This window comes from Eschrichtius robustus, chromosome 12 (assembly GCF_028021215.1).
Source record: "Eschrichtius robustus isolate mEscRob2 chromosome 12, mEscRob2.pri, whole genome shotgun sequence".
NCBI classification, from domain to species: domain Eukaryota; kingdom Metazoa; phylum Chordata; class Mammalia; order Artiodactyla; family Eschrichtiidae; genus Eschrichtius; species Eschrichtius robustus.
Window position 1 is genome coordinate 4,811,851 of NC_090835.1, and position 22,171 is coordinate 4,834,021.

Below are 22,171 nucleotides of genomic sequence, written 5' to 3' on the forward strand. Positions count from 1 at the left end.
TCAGTGTGCTGAAAAACTGCCCGAGGAGGTTCCCTGGGCTCTGGGGACACTTGCTCAGGGCTCCAGCACTAAATAGAAGGCAAGTCAGCATCATTTGCATAACACTCGATGACTGTTAGTGGCTTCTTTCCTGGTGCTAATGACAGAGGCCTGGGAAGAGGTGCCAGCATCAACAAGGACTGAGCAACTACCCTTGCTCAACCACTTACTAGCTGTCTGGCCCTGGGCAAGTTTCCTTGCCTCTCTGTGCCTCAGTGTTCTTACCTATAAAATGGGCACAACCACAGTGAGCCCTGATAGAGTTGTGGTGAGGCATATGTGAGGCACATGTGTCATGTGCTCAGATCCTTGCCTGGTAGATAGGAAGCACTTATTTGTTATTGTCTTCATCATCATCAGTATCATCATTTTTGCTTTCTGCCGGGCCCTGTGCAGGGCACAGGTGACAAAGATGAATCAGCCATGGTCCCTACCCTGGCTGGTTAGTGATCTAGTGGAGGAGACTCACCCTGGGTGTGTCAGACCCTCTGCCGGGCCCTGATTGGAGATCTGAAGGTGAACAAGGAACAGTGGCCCCGGCAGTTGTGCAACAAGGCTCCTCCCTCAAGAAGGAAGAGTCTGAAACAAGGCACAGCTGATGAAGGCTCAGGAGAGCAATGTGCCCTCTGGGCCTCCCCCAAATCCCATCCTTCTTTAGAGTTGCTTCGTGCCAACTGTCTCCCATGTGGGCCAAGGCCCCTCGCCTCTGTGCCTTTGCACACAGCTCATCTGGCCCTTCCAAACTCACCCGCAGCATTCCCTCCTTCAGGAACTTTCCCTGGCTGACCCCGGTCTGATTTGGCCCCTGGACTCCCATGGGACTACCCCCTGGGTCTACCATGAAATTCCTTGAGGACAGGGCTGCAAATTGTTCACCACGCTATCCCCAGTGCTAGCACACAGTAGGTGCTCGATTAATGTATGAAGGTAGGGGAGGGAATGTGTATCAGTCAGAATTGTGTTCAGCTACAAATGCCGAGAATCCTGACTATAGAGGTTTAAACAAAATGGGGTTTATTTTTCTTAAATAACAAGAAAACAGGCAGCTGCTGTCAAGGGCTCATCAGCTCAGTGACCCTGCATTTGCTTTGGCCTTTCCTCATGGTCACAAGATGGCCACTGTAGCTCCTGCCATCACCTTCATGTTCAAGAAAGAAAGGAGAGGCAAGACACAGCACCAACACTGTTGGCCTCTTTGGTCAGGAGAAGCAAAACTCCTTCCCAGAACCCCATCAGGCTTCTCACTTCTTTTTGGCCAAAACTGGATCACATGGCCACTCCTAGCTGGGAAAACAAGTATCTACTTGATATGGAAGAACAAAATTCAGTTTTGCTCACAAGCAAGAAGTCCAGGGGTGACAGAGCGGGGAGAAGGAATAAGGGAGTGGGGGTAAGGAGGGTGGGTACTGGTTAGACAACCAGCAGAGGTCTTCATGAAAGAGGTGGTATTTGCGCAGTGCCTGGGAAGTCAGATACAATTTTGGTAACAAGGAAGAATGGCATGGGTGGAAGTCTGGAGGCTTGAAAATGCTGAGTGTCACCAGGGGCTACCACGTGACCGAGACAGCTAGAGCAGGAAAGGTAGGACGAGCTTGGCGGACTGTCGGCGTATTTGCTGTCAGCCAGCAGCTCTGTTGCCCCCGTACGGCTCTAAGTCTCTTCCTCTGCTCCACCTGAAATTCCACCATGAGAGATGATCTCAGCCAGTGAGACATACTGGACACCTGCTATGAACAAAGAGTCCTTTTCAAAATATAAATATGCCCTGAAGACTTGTGGTCATCAGTCATTCATACCTGGATTTTGATTCATTTTATTGGCTAGTGACCTCCTAATGCTTAGCTGAATTCTGCCCTGAGAAATAGGAATTTTTATTCTAGAAAGGGGTAATGGGGCCTGGGCCCTAGGAGATGGGAGATGGGTGGGGCTGGTGCTGGACCCCGAATGTCCGAGGGTCATAGGAGGTCTGTAGAAGAGGGAACTCACACTCACCAAGCCCTCCTATGGGCAGGCACTGGCCATCTTTCTTCTCTAGGGTGCTGCCATTGCCAGTTCGCAATTGAGGTAACTAGAGCTTGGAGAAGGGGCCTGTCCTGCCAAGGTCATCTTGTGCACAGGTGATGGAAGTGGGGTTGGACCCTGGTCAGTCTCACCCGAAAGCATATGCTGTCTTGTTGCCGCGCCCCGTCATAATAATGATCGTCATCTCAGCTGGCATTTGTTCAACCCTTGCTCTATACCAGGCATTGTTCTGAGTGCTTTATGGGTTTTAAGTCATAACATTTTCACAGCAATACTATGAGGTAAACACTATCATTGTCCCCATTTTACAGATGGGAAACCTGAGGCACGTAAGAGGTTAAGTGACTGGCCCAGAATCCCACAGCTAGAAGTGTCAGATCGGATTCACAGCCAGGCTATCCAGCTCTGAGGCACGGGGAGGGATGCTGCCTTGTCAAGGTCTTGTGGTGGATTAAGAGTAGATTCTCTACTAACAACAAACAAAACCCCACAAAGTCATAGATACAGAGAAGAGATTGGTGGTTGCCAGAGATGGGGGGTTGGGGGTGGGCGAAATAGGTGAAGGGGGTCAAACGGTACAAACTTCTAGTTACACAATAAAAAAGTCCTGGGCATGTAATGTACAGCATGGTGACTATAGTTCATAATACTGTACTGCATATTTCAAAGTTGCTAAGAGAACAGACCTTAAAAGTTGTCATCACAAGAAAAAAAATTTTGTAACTATGTATGGTGACAGATGCTAACTAGACTACTGTGGTGATCATTTTGCAACATATACAAATATTGAATCATCGTGTTGTACCCTTGAAACTAATGTTATATGAGCATTTTACCTCAATAAAAATTTTTAATTAAATTAAAAATTTAAAAAAAGAGTAGATTCTCTAGACCAGTGGTTCCCAAGTAGGGGTGATTTTTGACCCCAGGAGACATTTGGAAATGTCTGGTGACATTTTTGATTGTCACAACAACTGGGGGGGGGGGTGTTACCTGCATCCAGTGGGGAGGCCGCTAAACACAATGCATACACCGGCAAAGGATCATTGGTCCCAAACGTGGGGAGCGTTGAGGTTGGGAACCCAGGTCTAAACTTGTTAGAGAGGAGTGAATCTACCTCCTCGTGGAGTTGAGGCCTTAGTCTCAGAGCTGGGAGGAGAAGAAATGGCGGAGGGTGCGTCAGAACGAAGCCTGCACAGCGTGGCTGAGATGCTGTAACAGAGACCGAATCCCTGGGATTACATAAGAGAGAAGCTCATTTCCTGTGCACATAGCTGACCAGAGACAGGTCCAGGTGCGCAGACGGCTTCGTGCGTGAGGCCTTTCAGGGCCCAGATTCCTTTGCCTTGTTGCTCAGGTATTCCCTGGGGTCATTGGCTCAGTTTGCGCGATTGAGGTTATTCTCCACCCCATGTCTGCATTCCAGCATACAAAAAGCAGGAAAGAGGAAGTAGAAGGCACAGAAGTTTATAAGCCCAGAGCTGAAAATCGGTTGTTAAACACACCATTATTAAATTAAATTCTATAAGTGTATAAATAACTAATTTATGTTAAAAAAAAAAGGTTAATAAGTACTCAAAATAAAAAATAAGGTAAATAAGTTCCTAATTTATTTTACTACATTCTGCCCATTACCTAGGCACTTGAGATTTTCACATCTGTTTTATCTGTATTGTGGAATCACTGTGTAATGCTGTGTTCCACTGCCCATGCCTTCCCAACTTTGCACTCCATGACATCACACAGGTATCAGTCACAGAGATCAGTAAACTCTACAAATCAGAGCTTGAAGGTTTGCTTTGTCGGTCGTCTAAATTTAAGAAAGTGATCAAGCAAATGTTAATAATGGAGATCAAACCTCAAACCTGTAGGCATTACATTACACCTGTTGCCATTACACTGTGAACAATACAAAAAGTTGAGAAAATATTCTTCCAGAATTTGTAAAGTATCATTCGATTCAGCAAAGAAGTTGCTTATATCACTGACAAACTATGACGACAAAGGCGTTTGTTGTTTCCCTTTCATCTTACTTGTTAACATGAAAGAAGTTTTCAGCCAACATTCACGTCGGCAGTGCTCTTGTTCATCCATGATGTGAGCAACTTCTTTTCTGAATTTGGTAGTGATTGAGCATTTATTTGTAGTTTGATTTTGTGACACTATTGTTGGTGATAGATTTGTAAAAACTGATAGTAGATTTTGCAAGAAATTCCAAGTCACACTGAAGTTAGAGGTGTATGAAATTCACAATAAAGAGGACTGTATTTTTATTTTTTGTAACTGTGTGCTATACATTCTTTTAAAAATTTTATTTATTATTATTTTTTATTGAAGTATAGTTGATTTACAATGTTTCAGGTGTACAGCAAAGTGATTCAGTTATACATATACATATATAAGTATTCTTTTTCAGATTCCTTTCTATTATAGATTATTACAAGATATCGAATATAGTTCCCTGTGCTAATCATTAGGTCCTTGTTGTTTATCTATTTTATGTATAGTGGTGTGTATCTGTTAATCCCAAATTCCTAATTTATCCCCCATACATTCTTTACATCAGTAAAATTTACAGCAGACATATCTGTGTGTGTGTATACTTTTTCCCCCAGAACCCTAGAACATCTGTCAGCTCACCACCACGCACATCCCCTTCATTCACGGTCTATTGGCAGGAATGTGAGTCACATGGTCCCAAGGCCACGCCTAGCTTCAAGGGATGCTGGGAAATACAGTCTCTAGCTGGGGGCCATGTGCCCAGCTAAAATCAAGGCAGCCCAACCATGGCAGCCCCGTGTATTTTCCCCAGAGGAGAGCACCAGCTCACTGAGGTTAGCCGTTTAGATTTTCCAAGGCCACACTTATGGCCTTCTCATGGCCTCATCTGAAGGCCGGCTTCGAGTTACCACTAGCTCCCACTCAGAATTTCAGGAAAGCACAGAGTATGGTGTCCTGAAGGGACAGATTCCCAAACCTCATTCTGCACGTTCAAGTGCCTGCTTCCTGCCCTCGCTTTACCGTTTGCATCTATAATCCTGACAGCCATACCAGCAGGGCTTGACTTTGAGCAGTTTTGTGCTCCAGACCAATGTTTGGGGTACATTAAACAGAATGTGGGTTCTGGAGTCCCAATTCATGCAAATCTCTTCATCTCTGTGAGCCTCAGTTTCCTCCTCTATAAAATGGGGATGATAAAATTTACCTTGCAGGGTTATTGTAAGTGTCAAATGAAACAATCTTTTGGGAAGTTTTGTTGTCTAGAAACTGCAATTCAGGTGTGAAGTAATTAATTCCAATTCCTAACAGACTGGTTTGTCATCAGGCTCAGATGGAATTACAGACACATAAGCCCTTTGTAAAACTGTTAAGTACTGTACTGGTATAAGGTGGCATATTACATTTTTAAGTAATGAAAAATTACTGGTTATTTTATTATGACAAAAGAAATACTGACATAGAAAACAAACTTACAGTTACCAAAGGGGAAGTGGGGGGAGAGATAAATTGGGAGTATGGGATTAACAGATGCACACCACCATATATAAAACAGATAAATAACAAGGATTTACTGTATAGCACAGAGAACTATACTCAATATCTTGTAATACACTATAATGGAAAAACAAAAAACAAGGAAAAGAAAAGCAATACTGCTAAAAATTTAGAAAATGCAAAGTAAAAATAAGAAACTAAAAATACCCATAATGCTACCACTCAGAGATAACTACTATTTATATTTTGTTATAGCTCCAACAGTTATTAACTCGTGGTCGTGTTTGTTATATTTGGACCCCCACCTATGCCCTCCAACTCCCTTATTCAAATAATCAGATTATTTTGAAGCATGTCCCAGACATCATATAATTTCATCATAAACATTGCAGTATTTATCTCTAAATACTTCTTTCTAAATACTTTAAATAAATATAACCTCAATACAAATATCACACCTAAAAAAATAAATTCTCTAATGGAGGATGTTGATAACAGGGGAGGCTATGCATGTTTAGGAGCAGGGGATATATGGGCAATCTTTGTACCTTCCACTCAGTTTTGCTGTGAACCTAGAACTGCTGTTAAGAACTAAAGTCTCTTTTTTAAAAAATAAGCTCTTAATCGTATCAAAAGGTGATCATTATTCAAATTTCCCTAACTGTTTATTTCTTTTTTCGTAAATTGTTCTTGTACCTTTGAATACTGGATGTTTATATTTTTCTTATTTATTTGCCAAGCTCTTTATATATTAAAGATATTAACTAAGGTAATATTAATTACTAATTGTTATTCCTCCAGGGAAGGCCATGGAGACTTCAGGATCACTTCAAGACCACAGTCGAGTCCACGGAGAATCAGAAGATCTAGACCGTATGTTTGCTCTCTCTGACCCTCTGGGCAAAGCCACATGGGAGGTGAAGTCCAGCAGTAAGTGGAACAGAAGACCCTGCTCAGTTCATGCGGCACAATGAATGGCCCAAGTTACGGTTGAAACCTCTAGAGAAGTAGTGACTTTACACACACGCACGTGTGTGTGCTTGGTCCAGTCTGTCCCCCAGTACTCTCTAGCTGTGTGGACCCTCAGTTGCTCCCCAAATCTCAGAGGCTCTGGGGGCTTGGACTGGCACTAGGGAGAGTCCTCAGAAGGTGGGAAGGGTCCTGCATGGCCCCAGAAAGGGGAATGGGAAGGTTTAGGGCTTGATCGGATCCCACCTGCCCTGTAATTTACAGAGAATTTTAAATTGGCAACTGCTCTACACGGTGTAGTGGTCTCTTGGGAAGGATGGAGGGCTTAGAAGCCCCTCTCTGGGCTCCATATTCAGAGAAAAGTCTGCCTTTGGCCTTCTGGGGTGGGAAGGGCAGGAAACACTCATCCTTGCCTACGTGTGCCTCCCAGATGGAGAGACGGATTTCCACAAGCAAGACCAGGAGGCTGAGCTCTATTCTCAAGAAGAGGATGAGAAAGGCAAGTCTTCCTCCTCTTCATCCTCCTCCTCCTCCTCCTCCTCCTCCTCAGGTAAAGCAATGATTTCATTGAATCTATATCAAAATATTAAAGACAAGCATTTACATGGAAAAACCAATCTCCTGGACTTCCCTGGTGGCGCAGTGGTTAAGAATCCGCCTGCCAATGCAGGGGACACGGGTTCAAGCCCTGGCCTGGGAAGATCCCACATGCCGCGGAGCAACTAAGCCCGCGAGCTACAACTACTGAGCCCGCGTGCCACAACTACTGAAGCCCGCACGCCTAGAGATCGTGCTCCGCAACAAGAGAAGCCACCGCAATACGAAGCCCGCGCACCGCAACGAAGAGTAGCCCCCGCTCGCCGCAGCTAGAGAAAGCCCGCGCACAGCAATGAAAAGCCAACGCAGCCAAAAACATGAATTAAAAAAAAAGAAAAACCAGTCTCCTGAACCTCCCACCTCGGTACTGCAGCTCTGTTTTTCCATGTTCCCTTCCAGAGCCCACCTCTCTGTACATGTAACTTGTACACAGTTATAACTACCATATAGGGACTTCCCTGGCGGTCCAGTGGTTTAGACTCCATGCTTCCACTGCAGGGGGCACGTGTTCGATGCCTGGTCAGGGAACTAAGATCCCATATGCCACGTAGTATGGCCAAAAAAAAAAAAAAAAAAACCAAAAAATTACCGTATAGACAATTTTGTCCTTGGTTTACAATTTTTTTTGCTATCTTATCCTAAGCATTTTGCCATGTTATTCCATAATATCTTAGCGGCTATTTTTCATGCTTCCCAAGTGGCCCCTCAAGTGACTGCATCTCATGTAAAGGAACGTTTAGTTTTGTAGGAGCACTTTGGAATCAGGGGCAGTGCATGTGTCCATTCAAGCAGCCTGCAGGTTCATACCGTTTCTTTGCCACTAACTAGCTAAGTGTCCTTGGGTAAATTGCTTAACCCTGTATGCCCTGGGGTCCTCATGCATAAGATGGGGATGACAGCAAAAGTTATTATCTCATAGGATACCTGTGAGGATTACATTCTACACGTGCAAAGGCTTAGCACCTGTCAGATAGTAATAGCTCTAAAAATAACTGCTGTTGTTAAGATTCTCCCCCTCCCCCACCCCAGTTTGTCATGCTCATGAGCATCCTTGCACAAGAGCCTTTACTTTTTGAATTTTTCATACAAATCAAGTCCTACATACCGACTCCCACAAGCTCTTTAATGGGTTTAGAGGGATGAGCATCTCTAATTGGACTTTGATACAAATCGCCGCATGATTCTCTGACAAGAAGCAGAATGTCTCTCTACTTTTAACTCAAAAGGTAAGGCTGAATTTATAGCAGCAGCAACATCACAGCTAGCATTTATTGAGCACTTACTATGTGCCAGGTAGCGTTCCAAGCACTTTATGTGGAATAACTCAGTTAATTCTCATAGCGACCCATGAGGAAGGCACTATTGTTATTCCCATTTTACAGGTGAGGAAACCAAGGCCAGTGAGGTTTCGTTGTAGAAGAGCTTCCAGAGGCAGGGGGGCTCCAACAGGGGATTCTGTCCCTTTGTTTGTCCTCGCTAGGTGGGAAGGGACGTTCTGTCTTCTGATTCTGATTGACCCTCAGGGGTTGCTGCTCCCCCACAAATGTTCTCCCCCAAGTGTGGCCATAAGTTCCTTCCTTCTGGCCTCCAGAGTACATACACTTGGGACTGGGCATAGTTAACAAAAGAACACTAAGAGAAAGCAGCAGGAAAATAAACACGGAGTCCTAGAAGCATCGAGACAGACTGACATTCAGGATCCTGGTCTCTGGTCCTACCCTGGTTGGCCTGCTGCTGGAACTCAGACCCTGCCCATTCTTCAGGCTCAGATGGTGACCATTAGTCCTTGGGCCCCAAACCTGGGTGCCTCCCAGCAGCCCCCCGCCTTCCTCCACTTGAGGGCCCTAACTCAGAGTCTGGCATCCAGCGCCACTCTCCCTACATAGCTTTTTGTTCTTAATGTATCCTGTTTGGGTTTTAAAAAATATTTATTTATTTATTTATTTGGTTATGCTGGATCTTAGTTGCGGCTCGCGGGCTCCTTAGTTGCGGCTTGCCAGCTCCTTAGTTGTGGCATGTGAACTCTTAGTCGTGGCATGCACGTGGGATCCAGTTCCCTGACCAGGGATCCAACCCGAGCACCCCTAATTGGGAGCACGGAGTCCCAACCACTGCACCACTAGGGAAGTCCCTATCCTGTTATTTTTAAATTAAAACTTTTTTTATTATAAAAGATTACACATGGGCACATTGTAGAAAATATGGAACATACAAACAAGTAGAAAGAAGGAAAAAAATCATCCTTTGCTCTGTTAGATAACCACTAAACACATATTAGTGTATCTTCTTACATTTATTCAATGAATATTTATTGAGCATCAGCTATGTGCCAGGCTCAGTGATGGATACTGGGGACACCAGAAACAAACGTGATTCTTTCTGCCAGAGTTAATTTTTTAAACAATTGAATTAGACAGCACACAGAAAAATTATCCTCATTCTTGACAGCATACAATTCTACAGTACCTTTTATTAAAAAATTATATAGTATGCATAGGGAACTATATTCAATATCCTGTAATAAACCATAATGGAAAAGAAAAAGAATCAATCTTTGAACAAGTTTGAAAAATTATATCTCATGAATATATCATGAAGAAAGCTAAAATAATATTCATGTGAATGTTAATAGAGATTGTCCCTGTTGGATAGAATTTGGAGTAACTTTTGCTTTCTTATTTTCTGTATTGTTTGATATTTTGCAAAATATGATGAAAAAGCCTTTTGGGGGCATTGATTGATATTTGTAAAATACAGAAAAGAAGAAAATAGAAGCCACTCAAAATTCCATCTCTTGAGATAAATACTGCTGTTGTTATCTTGATGTACTTCCTGATACCTCTTTTTCTGTGCCTAGAGATACGAGATCACATACGCACTGATTTTTTTTTTTTTTTCGCACTGATTTTTAAGCACAGTTAACTTGGTTTCCTATAATTTAAAAATTTATCCATGATAGACCAGGAGGTCCCCAAGCCCGCTGAGGGACATCAGGACTGCTGGGGCCCTCTTGGTCATCCTGAGGAAAAGGGAGTCCTCCGGAGCTGAAGCCAGAATCTCCTAGGCCTGAATCCCTGGAATGCTGACCAATCCAAGAGTGCAAACAATGTGGTCATTCTTCAAGGCTTAATCAAGCTCCTGCTCCAGGCGGGGCAGCCTTAGGACAGTGATACCCAGGCCTCGTCCTTCAGGAGCTCAAGGTGGTTGGAGGGGTGAGCACCACCAGGGACCCTCATGCCCACTGTGTCAAGCACAGACAGTTGATGCTATAGAAACCCCAGGGGAGGGTGGGCAAGATGCGTGTGAGCTGGGGCAGCTGGAAAAGCCCTTCTGCAGGAGGTGTGACATCGGCTTAAGCTTCAGGATAAGGGAGCAAGTGGGAAGGGCATTCCAGGTGGGAGACAGAGCACGAGCAAACCCAGAGTCAGCGTGGCATTGGTGGCATCACCGAGATGTGGCAGCCCCCATGCTGGGCAGGAGGGAAAGCACCTCAGTAACACGATACTTCATAGGACCTTGTCTTATCTTAGTGAAAGCCGTATTGAACATAGTAAGTGATTTGTCTGAGGTCACACAGAAAGTTCATGGCAGTTCCTGTTCCCTAACCCTCAAAGCAGAATTCTTCCCCCAGACCACACTCCTCACGTAAACTAAATTCTGAGAACCGACACCAGAATGAGGTATTCCAGGCTCGATCCAGGCTGAGCTTCTCCCACAGCTTGTGTTTGTTCCCTGCAAAGAGCAGCAATGAGGACTAGCACCCCTGAGTAACTGGAAAACGTTGGCAGAGACGGGGGCTGGTCCCCCCTGCAGGGGCAGCTCACCCGATAGGCAGTAGGCCTCACCATTTCTCTTTTGCCCACTTGGCTGATGGCTGAATTTCTCAGTGGGCCTGAGCGTGTCCGGGTGAAGATTTTTTTTTAAATCAATAAATACATTTATTTATTTATTTATTTATTTATTTATTTTTGGCTGCGTTGGGTCTTTGTTGCTGCGCTCGGGCTTTCCCTAGTTGCGGCGAGCGGGGGCTACTCTTCATTGCGGTGCACGGGCTCTAGGTATGAGGGCTTCAGCAGTTGTGACACACAGGCTCAGTAGTTGTGGCTTGCGGGCTCTAGAGCGCAGACTCAGTAGTTGTGGCACATGGGCTTAGTTGCTCTGTGGCATGTGAGATCTTCCCGGACCAGGGCTTGAACCCTTGTCCCCTGCATTGGCAGGCAGATTCTCAACCACTGCGCCACCAGGGATGTCCCCCGTGTGAAGATTTGTTCCTTGCAGCGTTATTTATAGTAGGGCAACAAGAGAAACAACCTAACGTCCAACAACAGCAACACAGGGCGGTGATGCAACACCCTGTCCTGGTCAGAGCTCTGGTCTTCATACATCTCTAAAGTGAAAAAGAGAAATTCAAATCATAGAATTTGTTTAATCTCATATACACTTTGTAAAAATTCACACATACATGATTGTAAACAAGACTGGAAGGAAAAATATCAAAATGTTAAGAGTGGTTATCTCTGGATGGTTAAATTATAGGTGACTTTTATTTTCTTGGTTTTTTTTTTTTTTGAATTGACTTATACCATAGATATTTTACAATAATCTTGTTTTATTTTTATAACCAAAAGGATATAATTTTGTTTTTTTAAAAAAACAACTTTAATAGATGTTAGCCTAACTTGATTGTGGGAAGAAAAGAACTTGGGGGAAAGAGCCTGGATTAATGCCTCGTACAGATCCTGGCACACACAAGGTGTTTAATAAATGCTCTCATGACTCTGGAGCTGAGCTCTGGGTTTTATTTCTGGAGATAAAAATGATTAGAAATGCAGGCCTTGGTGACAGACCTGGGTTTGAACCCTGGAATTTCTGCTTCCTGTGTGACTTGCAGCGAATAACTTAACGTTTGTGAGCCTCAGTTTCCTTATCTGTAAAATGGGGAAGGAGAGGTACTAATACCTTGTTCACAGCATTTCCAAGAGGATCAAATGAAATATTAACTATAAATTACCTAGTTCAGTGTTGGTGCATAGTGAGTGCTCAGTAAATGGTGACTCTTATTACTGACTTTGAACGAGGCCCAGGTCATCTCAGGCCCCCAATTCTTCTTTAGTCAGCTGAACACAGTCACCTCGGGGTGTGTGAGGGGCGTCAGACAGAGCAGCAGGAAAGCTCTTGTACAGCTGTCTTGCCTCTTGAAGAGCGCCCACCTCACCCCCAGCGCAAGGACTGTGTTACTTTTTAAGGCTTCCGACGCCAGGAGAGGGAAGCCACTCTGGAGTGCTGTGACTGGGGGGAGCTGACTAACAGGCTTTGTGTACACCCAGGTGCTGAGCATGGGGAGCCTGACGTTTTGAAGGATGAGCTTCAACTCTATGAAGGTGATTGTTTGTCCATTGGCTTTGGGGGAAACAGAATTAAACAAAGGACACGAAGGCTTAGGGCTTTGTTGGGAGGAAACAAGGTGATGAGGGTGTTTCATGAGCTGAAAGTCCTGGGCAGATACAGGAGATGTGGCAAGGTGAGTGGTTATAACATGGGCAGGTGGAGGTGGGGGCAGGCATTTTCTGCCACAGTGAGACTGTCTTGGAATCTCTTCTGATCTATAACCCTGACTTGCAGGTTGACTGTGACCAGTCACCCAACCTTTCTGGGCCTCAGCTTTCCAACCAGCAAGATGGAACTTAATCAGTACCCTCTCTCTTGGAATACTGGGTTGTTTAAGCATGCAAGGGAAAATTAAGGACCTGATTTCTACAAAACTCAAATTATGGAGTAATTGTCTCTAAGCATCATGATTTTTACAGCAAGCAGTTATAAGTATTATGGCACTTTGCTTGGTAGCACTTTGATGAGATGGAGGAATTTGTAGGAATGAACCAGTTTGCCAAAAAGCCTCATAAATGAACACTGCCAGATAAGAAAACCTGTTTAACTTTGTTTAATCCAACATTTACATAATCTGCTTAGTCTCCTAATGCCAGATAATAACCCAAGAAATAACAACGGGAAACACATATACATTCAAAGAAACGGAAATGAAATATCTTAATATTCTGTATCAAGGTATTACCAGTGGCTGCCACTGGGTGGTAGCATTGTGAGTAATCTTCGTACTATTTTCTTTCATCTAAATTTTCTGATTTTCTTTTTTTTAAAACAAAAACAGGTATTATGTAATTTTAAAAAATGTTGTTAAGTAGTGTAAGAAAGTTTTCACTGAGTGTAAAATGAGAGAGAAACTGTTACATGTACATACATTTTAAATGTTTTTTTCTCATCAAAAAGTAAGTCATGTTCACTGTAGAAAACGTAGATATCATCACGTACTTGTGAATTAATTCCCCCAAGTAATGAATTCCCCACCCCACCCCCGCCCCCCGAGACACCGGAGGTACTTGGTAATTACACTGCCAGAGTCTCATTTCATGCCGTTCTTGGTTTGCCTTCTGTACCCTTGGTGCTGGCCTCTCTGGTCACTTGCAGACACCGGTTCCCGTTTGCACATTAGCCTAAAGATAGTTCAGCATACTGAGTGTTTATTGCCATGAGCTGAGTGCCCCCTTCAGGTGTTTGTGTCCTGGGGCTGATCTGGAGGGCGGAAGTGTACAGAGTGGGGACTCCTGCCTGCCCTTGAGGGGAAGAAGGTGACAGGCTAGGAGAGAAGTCACTGGGAATAGAGTAGGCGCCAAGAACCAGAGGGTGGGGACTTCCCTGGTGGTTCAGTGGGAAAGACTCCGCGTTCCTAATGCAGGGGGCCCGGGTTCGATCCCTGGTTGGGGAACTAGATCCCACATGCATGCCACAACTAAGAGTCTGCATGCCACAACTAAAGTTCCTGCGTGCCGCAACTAAGACCCAGCACAGCCTAAGTAAATAAATATTAAAAAAAAAAAAAAAGAACCAGAGTGTGAATGAGGTGGGAGGGCCACCCATGCCAGATTAAAGGGAAGGGTGCATCTCAGGGCAGGTATAGGACTCGATTCACCCTAGGCAGCCCAGACAGGAGCTCCACACTGGGGTCAGGAGCCGGGGCCCCCACGGTACAACCCAGCTTGACTTCCACAAGCTCAGGACCTGGTGGGGCTGGAGCCACGTGGCTAAGTGTCCTCACCTGCATCTGGATAGGAATGAACAGGCACAGATTGCAAACTGGTGGCCTGTGTGTACAGATGTATATTATCTGGCTCACAGAGTATCTTTATTATTATTGTTATTATTATTGTTCTTAATATATTTCATCACGTCTACAACTAACAGTTTTTCACATCTGGAGATCTATGAAATCAGGGTGCCTCTTAAAATCACTGGCAACTTGCAGTTATAATTGGCAGTAGTTTTCCTTCCATAAACTGACGTCATTCTCACAAACCATGATATCTTTGATTCGATGGAATATGAATTGCCAGCTTTTTTTATAGTCAAGAAGTTTATGTAAAAACCTGAATTTCTGGCTTCTCGTGGGAAATTAGAAGACCTGCAACATGGGGCAGGCATTGCTGCGGCAGCTTTCGGGGGCTGCAGGGTGGTGCCTGCCCCTTTAGATGAAAGAGGAACCCTCCAGTTTGCTCCAGTGCCCCCTGCAGATCAATGGAAAGTCTCTGGGTGAGAGAGCTCCACTTCCCTGCAGTGTAACTTCTCCCCACCCAGAGGATGCGAATACGCAGTCACTGATTTCCCTTCTGTGCAGGTGCCCCCGGAGAGGTGGTGCCGTCTGAGGAATCAGGTGAGTGTCTGATAGGGGAGAGGGGTCGTTGGTACTGGTGTTGAACGAGGTCTGGGCACTGTCTTTCCCCCAAAAGAGGCAGCTACTGTCAGGTGCACGGCTGTGAGAGATGGGACTCCAAGTCTGCTTGGGGCCTGGGGCTCTGACCTGGGCTCAGCAAGCAGGCGGGGCTGGCAGTGGCATGAGACAGGGGGCCAGTGGAGGTTAGAAAGGGGGTCCAGGCAAGAACAAAGGGATTATTAATAACAATCTATAGATAGAAAGATCCCCTGGGGGCTGGAGAATTCAACAGGGGCGTTTTCAGAGGTCACCTGTGGCACTCATTAAGGACCCAAGCTGGCCTGGGCACTAATGTTGAGTTTCTAATTTCCAGGACTCCGAAGGAGAGGCTCTAACCCAGAGAGTGGTAAATATGCAAGCTCCGAGAGGAGAGCGGGAGGCGGCCTGGATTCCAGGGTGTGGGATGGGACCACAGGCAGCCTGGGGGGGAGGGAGATCAGTCCCAGCAGCAATGCCGTCACCAGCCAGAGTGTCACCGTGATCCAGGAAAGGGGCCTCTGGGCTCAGGGGACGTGGAACAGAACAGACACAGGCCTGTGGAGGAGGAGGGCATCAGTGGGGGTCCAAGGACAGCTACCCCACCTTCAAGCTTTGCCCTGACCAGTCCTGCAGTGAGTGCCCTCTGACCCAGGAAATAGAACCTGGAAGAGCCATTCTCAGTGAGGCAGGGGAGCGAGAATCCCACCAGCTATCCTGTGTCAGAGTTAAACCCTCGTCTCTCTCTTATTCCCAAGGAGAAGTGGAGCCCTCCCAGTTAAGAAGACTAAATATAAAGAAGGATGGTAAGGAAATTGAGGTTCCAGGGCTGCTTCTGCTGTCTGGTCCAGATTTCTCTGGGTAGAAAGTCAGCTGGTGGCCTGGAACGGCAGTAATCATGGCCCACCTCTGCTGCGGGCCCTGCAGTTTGCAAAATCCTCAGCTTAGAATCACCTTGAGAAGGTGGTACAATGATTCCTGTTTTGCAGATATGGAAACTGAGGCTCAAGGATGGGGAGTGGTCTTACAGCTAGTGAGTGACACGACTTGGGCTTGGATCCTGGTCCTGTGCTCTTTCTGCTGTACGCCGAGTCACTAGGATGATAAACGCCCTCCAGGCCTTATGGCCATAATGGGGAGCTGGGAACAGGCTGGGCTGAGGAAGCTGTGAGGTTAGATTAGACTGGACTCTAGGGAAGGAGTGACGAGAACGGGGCGGGGGGGGACCACCTCGACTCCCGGCCTGGAATCGTGGGGGCTTCGGGGAGGAGGGTAAGGGTGGGAAGGGAGACCATGTTTTTTGGGGGGTTTTTTGGGGTTTTTTTTTTTACCACATTGCAAGGCATGTGGAATCTTCTTAGTTAGCGACCAGGGATTGAACTCGGGCCCCAGCAGTGAAAGCCTGGAATCCTAACCACTAGGCCACCAGGGAACTCCTGAGACCATGGTTTTTGTTTTGTTTTTTATATATAAATTTATTTATTTATTTTTGGCTGCGTTGGGTATTTGCGTGCAGACTTTCTCTAGTTGTGGCGAGTGGGGGCTCCTCTTCGTTGCGGTGCGCGGGCTTCTCATTGCAGTGGCTTCTCTTGTTGCAGAGCGTGGGCTCTAGGGCACGCGGCTTCAGTAGTTGTGGCTCACGGGCTCTAGAGTGCAGGCTCAGTAGTTGTGGCGCGTGGGCTCAGCTGCCCCGCGACATGTGGGATCTTAGTTCCCCGACCAGGGATCGAACCCATGTCCCCTTCAGTGGCAGGCGGATTCTTTACCACGGGACCACCAGGGAAGCCCTCTAGAAATATTTTGAGTTGTTCAAAAGCCCGCCTTTAGGGAGTGGGAGACCTGGGTCCGAGCCCCTGGCTCTGCCTCCATCCAGCTACATGAACCGGGACGTGTTGTCGAGCTGTCCCGGGCTATGAAGTGAGCCTCATCCCACTAAAACCGAGATTCCCAAAGCGCAGGCCATGTCCAGGTTGCTTCAGGACGTGGCATTATACCCCCAAGTGAGAAGGTGACTGCCCTTTCCCCTCTCTTTCTCTGCTTGGAGCCCCCGGGCCTTTAGTGCCACCCCGACTCACTGCCCTCCGGACACAGAGATCAGGACGGTGCGCAGAGCCGTCTGCAGGCAGCAGGCGGGTAGACCTTCACCATCTTGCTTTATGGGCCTTCTGTTTGTTTTTAAGACATGGGATCCTAGTTTTCCACTTAGTGTTGTGACATAAAGTTTCTTTTTCAAGTAAATCTATTTAAGGAAAAATAAGAATCTGCTTAAAGAAAAACATTAAGTAAATAGTACAAGTGGTCCTTGGGTAACATGAAATTGTGAAGGTCATAAGCAGTGCTACGTAGAAAGGGCAAAACCCACAAAGGTGGTGTGTGGATGGCTGAAATCAGAAAAAACAGACAAGGGTGATCTCCTAGGTCCCTCCGGCTCCAATACACCTTGGAGTCCTTATCCTGGCCTGATCTCTTCAGCCCCTAAAACTTCTAGTTCCCTAAAACTTGAAGTTCTCTTCCCAGAAATTCACTCACCCTCCGCTCACCTGGTTGAACCCTTCACTGTACTGGGTCTGTGCCTTGGTCCCACCTTCTTACCTGTCTCATGGCACGTGAATGTGTGCACGCGCGCGCGCGCACACACACACACACACACACACACACACACACACAATCTTCCCTTTCATCCAACTCCTACTGCCTTGGCTGTCTTTAAGGCTTAGCTCAAACTCTCGTTCTTCCATTAAGCCCTCCTGGACTGCCCCAGATATGGTGAGTCCTGAATGTTTATGACACCTTACAACTGCATCCAATTCCACGGTGTGGGTACCTTATAACGTATTTACCATTCCCCACTTGATAGATGTTTAGGTTATTTCTAACTTTTTGCTCTTTCAAACTAAGCTGCCCTACCCATCCAGCCCTCTGTTTGGTCTTACATTTCTCTGCAGTCCCTCTCTTTAAAAACACTTGTATTTTCTAAGTATTTACTCATAAGAAAATGGGGGAAAGATCCAGGGAGAAATTCTCTGCTAGGAATTCATTTTGCATTTCTTTTTTTTTTTTTAAATTTATTTATTCATTTATTTATTTATTTTTGGCTGTGTTGGGTCTTCGTTTCTGTGTGAGGGCTTTCTCTAGTTGCGGCGAGCGGGGGCCACTCTTCATCGTGGTGCACGGGCCTCTCACTGTCGCGGCCTCTCCTTGTTGTGGAGCACAAGCTCCAGACGCGCAGGCTCAGTAGTTGTGGCTCATGGGCCTAGTTGCTCCGTGGCATGTGGGATCTTCCTGGACCAGGGCTCGAACCCGTGTCCCCTGCATTAGCAGGCAGATTCTCAACCACTGCGCCACCAGGGAAGCCCCCCATTTTGCATTTCTGAAGATTTGGGTGAGGAAAGAGTTTTCACCCCCACTCTGTCACATCTCTGAACAGACCTAAGCCTGATGCTTTCTTAAATGTTAAGTCTAGTTCTGCATGACGTATTTTTTTCCCCTAAAGGACAAATTGATTTCAGAGCCAAGAATGTTCTAGAAATACTCTTTTGATTTTCCCCCCAGAAAAAAAATAACAAAAACAAAACCAGAAATACCCTCCTCACTTCTGTTCACTTGCCTTCCACATGCCACCTGACAGCAGTGATATGTAGTATCACTCTGCCTTTTACCATTTACAAAGCACTTTCCCCTCCAAGACCCCCATCCATCCCTCTGTCAGTGGTGTAGAGGTTGCTCTCCTTGATTTATCAATGAGAACGCTGAGGCTCAAAGGAGTCAGGACACTTGTCCAAAGTTCACAGCACATCAGTGGCCAAACTGGACTAAAGTAAGACACATTCCCAGCAGCCTTGGCCACTCAGGAGCCTGCGTCGTTCCAGGGACCCGTCTCTGAAGTGTCCTCTCTTTTTTCTTTTTCTTTCTTTCTTCTTTTAAAAACCTTTTTGGCATCTCCCCATCGCAACCCTCTGCCTGGGTCAAGGCCCCTGTGTTCTCTCCCCTGATGACTCCCGCAGCGCCTGGCAAAGGGCAGGGGGGCCTCCTTCACAAACCATCCCTGAATTCCTGCCCAGGGCACGGGCCCTGCCTCCCAGGTACTCTCTCTACCTCCGTTAACTACTAGGAAGAGCCTGCAATGCTGCTTCTGGGCACCAGGCCCACGGAAACGCACACACAAGGGCACAGACACATTTCATGTGCGGTGATGTTTGGTGCAGAAAATCAGTCCCTTCTAGCTTCCTCAATGGGAGACTAGTTACATAAATTAGGGTAAGTTTATGCCGTGGAACGCTATGCAGCCATCAGAAAGAACAGGGCAGGGGCTTCCCTGGTGTGCAGTGGTTAAGAATCCGCCTGCCAATGCAGGGGACACAGGTTTGAGCCCTGGTCCGGGAAGATCCCACATGCTGCGGAGCAACTAAGCCCGTGTGCCACAACTACTGAGCCGGCACTCTACAGCCCGCGAGCCACAACTACTGAGCCCGCGTGCCACAACTACTGAACCTGTGCTCTAGAGCCTGCGAGCCACAACTACTGAAGCCCGCGCGCCTAGAGCGCGTGCTCCACAACAAGAGAAGCCACCGCAATGAGAAGCCCACACACCATGACGAAGAGTAGGCCCTGCTCACCGCAACTAGAGAAAGCCCGCGCGCAGCAACGAAGACCCAACGCAGCGAAAAATAAATACATAAATAAATTTATATATATAAAAAAAAGAACAGGGCAGATCTGTATATGCTTGGAGATAGAAAGGATGGCCCCAGTCTATCAAAGAGAGGAAAACAAACGATAGAGCAGCAGGTACACAAACTGATCCTGCTTTTGTTTTTTTTGAATGTGCATATATATACTTGGAAAAGTTTTGTCAATCACTGCTTGCTTTTAAGGAGTTGGATTAGGAAGGGAGAATGGAGCAATGTGAAAGTTTTAAACTAGGCGTGTGCATTTTTTACAATTGTATTTAGCATCATTCGACAAATAAGGTGTCAGACACCTCTGCATGCCCGGCGCTGCTTTAGATGATGGGCAAAATCCCCAACCACCATCCTACAGAGTGGGTCAGAGAATAAACACAGCAATGAAATCCAGCAAGTTGAGTGGTGATAAGTGTTAGAAAAATAATAAAGTGAGGTGAGGGCTGAAACGGGTGGGGCTTGGGGTGCTGTTTTAGTTGGGCTGGTCAGGAGCAACTTCTCTGAATAAAGCTCCCTTTGAGCAGAGACAAGAATATTTTAATTAATTAAAAAGAGAGAAAGAAGCAAACAGTAATCTTCACCTCTGCCTTTACAGATGAGTTTTTCCATTTCATCCTCCTCTGCTTTGCCATTGGGGCCTTGCTGGTGTGTTATCACTATTATACAGGTGAGTGGGGTGGGTGAGAACGGGGGGCGGGGGTCCAGACTTGCAGGCTGACCATTCTCTCCCTCGCTGCCCCTGCAGACTGGTTCATGTCCCTTGGGGTCGGGCTGCTCACCTTTGCCTCCCTGGAGACCGTTGGCATCTACTTTGGCCTGGGTAAGACCCTCGCACACAGACTCTGGGAGGGCAGTGGCTGGGCCGGCCGCAGAGGCTTGCCAAGGGCTGGAAAGCCACGACCTAAACTTTTTGTAAAGATTTCTTTATGCTCGTGTTTGCTTCCTGACCGCTTTCAAGGTCAACGTGAGGTCGTTGGCAAAACCCCATGGAAAAAATGGGCAGCTCCATAAAAATACAACAAAGACAGTTTAAAGTGGCAAACAAACAGAATTAGCCAGATACTGAAAACAAGGCAGTTAATGGAGTGAGGTACTGAATTCGCCGAGCTTCCTGGCATTGTTATTGCTGCTCATGGTTGTTTTTAATAATAAGAACTCAATACCATTATCTAAGCTTAACCTGCAGCCTGAAATTCCACCATCAGAGCTTTGTTTGTACGAGCTTTGTTCAAGGGCAGGCAGGGGGAGGTCTGACCCCGGATCCCTCGAGGGGACACAAAGCTCCATCACCTTTCTCTCCTCCGTTCTTGACAGTGTACCGGATCCACAGCGTCCTGCATGGCTTCGTTCCCCTCTTTCAGAAGCTTAGGCTGATAGGTAACTTTTACATTCTTCTATGTTCACTTTCTCTCCCTACCAGGGTCTTCTGTTGCAAATGAGGCTTAGCATACTGGAAAGAGCACAGGGCCTGGAGTCAGGGGCTTGGGTTCAAGTCCTGCCTCCTTCCATTTACCATTTCTGGGGCTCTAGAGCCTCTTTTAGCCTCAGTTTCCTCAACTGGAAAATGGGTGTAATAATACCTACAGCACAAAGGTGTTGTGAAAATCAAGTGAGGAATGGATGTAAGAGTCCTTAGGTCTGAACCACTGTAGGAAAGTGGAGGGGACCTGGGTATTCCTCATTCTCTCATAGAACTTTGCACCTCTCCAAACAGTATCTTCTCTGTGATTTTATTTGCCCAACTGGGGGTGAGAGGGGGTTTCAGTTATCTTACACTTGGCTGATGAGGAAACTCATTAGTCAGTTACACTCATCAGAGAGGTAGAGTGACTTGCCCAGAATCACACAGCTAGAGTGGCTGGGCAAGGCTAAAGGAGATCCTCTTTCTTGACCAGCAGCTCTGTGTCTACCATTAAATCACAAAACTGAGAGGCCAGGGGCTGTGTGCTTCCGTGTCGTGAACTTTTGTCTCCTTTAATCCATCTCATGCATAAAGGGGAAATTTGTTGCAATGGCTGTGGGTCATGACTGCCTTATCCCAGCTATGAGGGGTATTTGGGCATCTGGGGTAATGGTGGGGAGGAGGCCTGGTTGCCTTCAGAATCCCATGCCATCCTGTGGGCTTTGCCTTCCAGGCTTCAGGAAGACCGACTGAGACCAGTGCCAGGTGGGCAGCCAGGCCAGGCCCCGGTGTGACCACCACTGCATCCTTTCAGCCCACGAGGATAGAGCAGCGTCCTGGGAGACGCGCGGGCGGGCCAAGCTAGAGCAATAAAGAGAGCGCTTTGCCTTCCATGTGGTCTGAACATTGGCACCAGCTGGGCCAAGGTGTCCCTCGGGCAGTGTTGGCACGCAACCCAGCTGCCAGGATGGCAGGAGAGGGAGGGTGCGGGCCTGTGCCCTTCATGGAGCCTGGATCATCAGGAGGATCCTGGGACATCACTCCTCTCAGGAGGCAGTAGGAGACCCCTGGGCCCTGCAAGCTGTAATCTGTCTGGGCTTGTGAATTCTCTCAAGTCCCCAGGCCATCCCGGGACAGACAGATGGTCCACTGCCCTGAGGCAGGGAAGTACGACGTCAGGCCCCTGGGGTGAACCTGATACAG

The 22,171-nt window shown here is 46.6% G+C and overlaps 1 protein-coding gene across 8 annotated transcripts in view; it reads left to right on the top strand.

The window, feature by feature from the left end:
- Positions 1-21,859, top strand: part of TMEM40 (transmembrane protein 40) — a 31,129-nt gene extending 9,270 nt beyond the window's left edge. Inside the window, exons 2-11 of one of the 8 annotated variants that reach the window (XM_068557125.1) lie at positions 6,358-6,486; positions 6,956-7,075; positions 12,450-12,503; positions 14,813-14,848; positions 15,222-15,254; positions 15,646-15,690; positions 20,162-20,233; positions 20,312-20,386; positions 20,881-20,943; positions 21,702-21,859. In XM_068557125.1, the coding sequence (XP_068413226.1) occupies positions 6,366-6,486; positions 6,956-7,075; positions 12,450-12,503; positions 14,813-14,848; positions 15,222-15,254; positions 15,646-15,690; positions 20,162-20,233; positions 20,312-20,386; positions 20,881-20,943; positions 21,702-21,721 (639 nt within the window). In that variant the 5' untranslated portion in view covers positions 6,358-6,365 and the 3' untranslated portion in view covers positions 21,722-21,859. Of the gene's footprint in view, positions 1-6,357; positions 6,487-6,955; positions 7,076-12,449; positions 12,504-14,812; positions 14,849-15,221; positions 15,255-15,642; positions 15,691-20,161; positions 20,234-20,311; positions 20,387-20,880; positions 20,944-21,701 lie in introns of all 8 variants that reach the window. The other 7 variants (XM_068557127.1, XM_068557129.1, XM_068557124.1 and 4 more) reach the window with 7 other exon arrangements.
- The last annotated feature ends 312 nt before the right edge of the window (positions 21,860-22,171 follow it).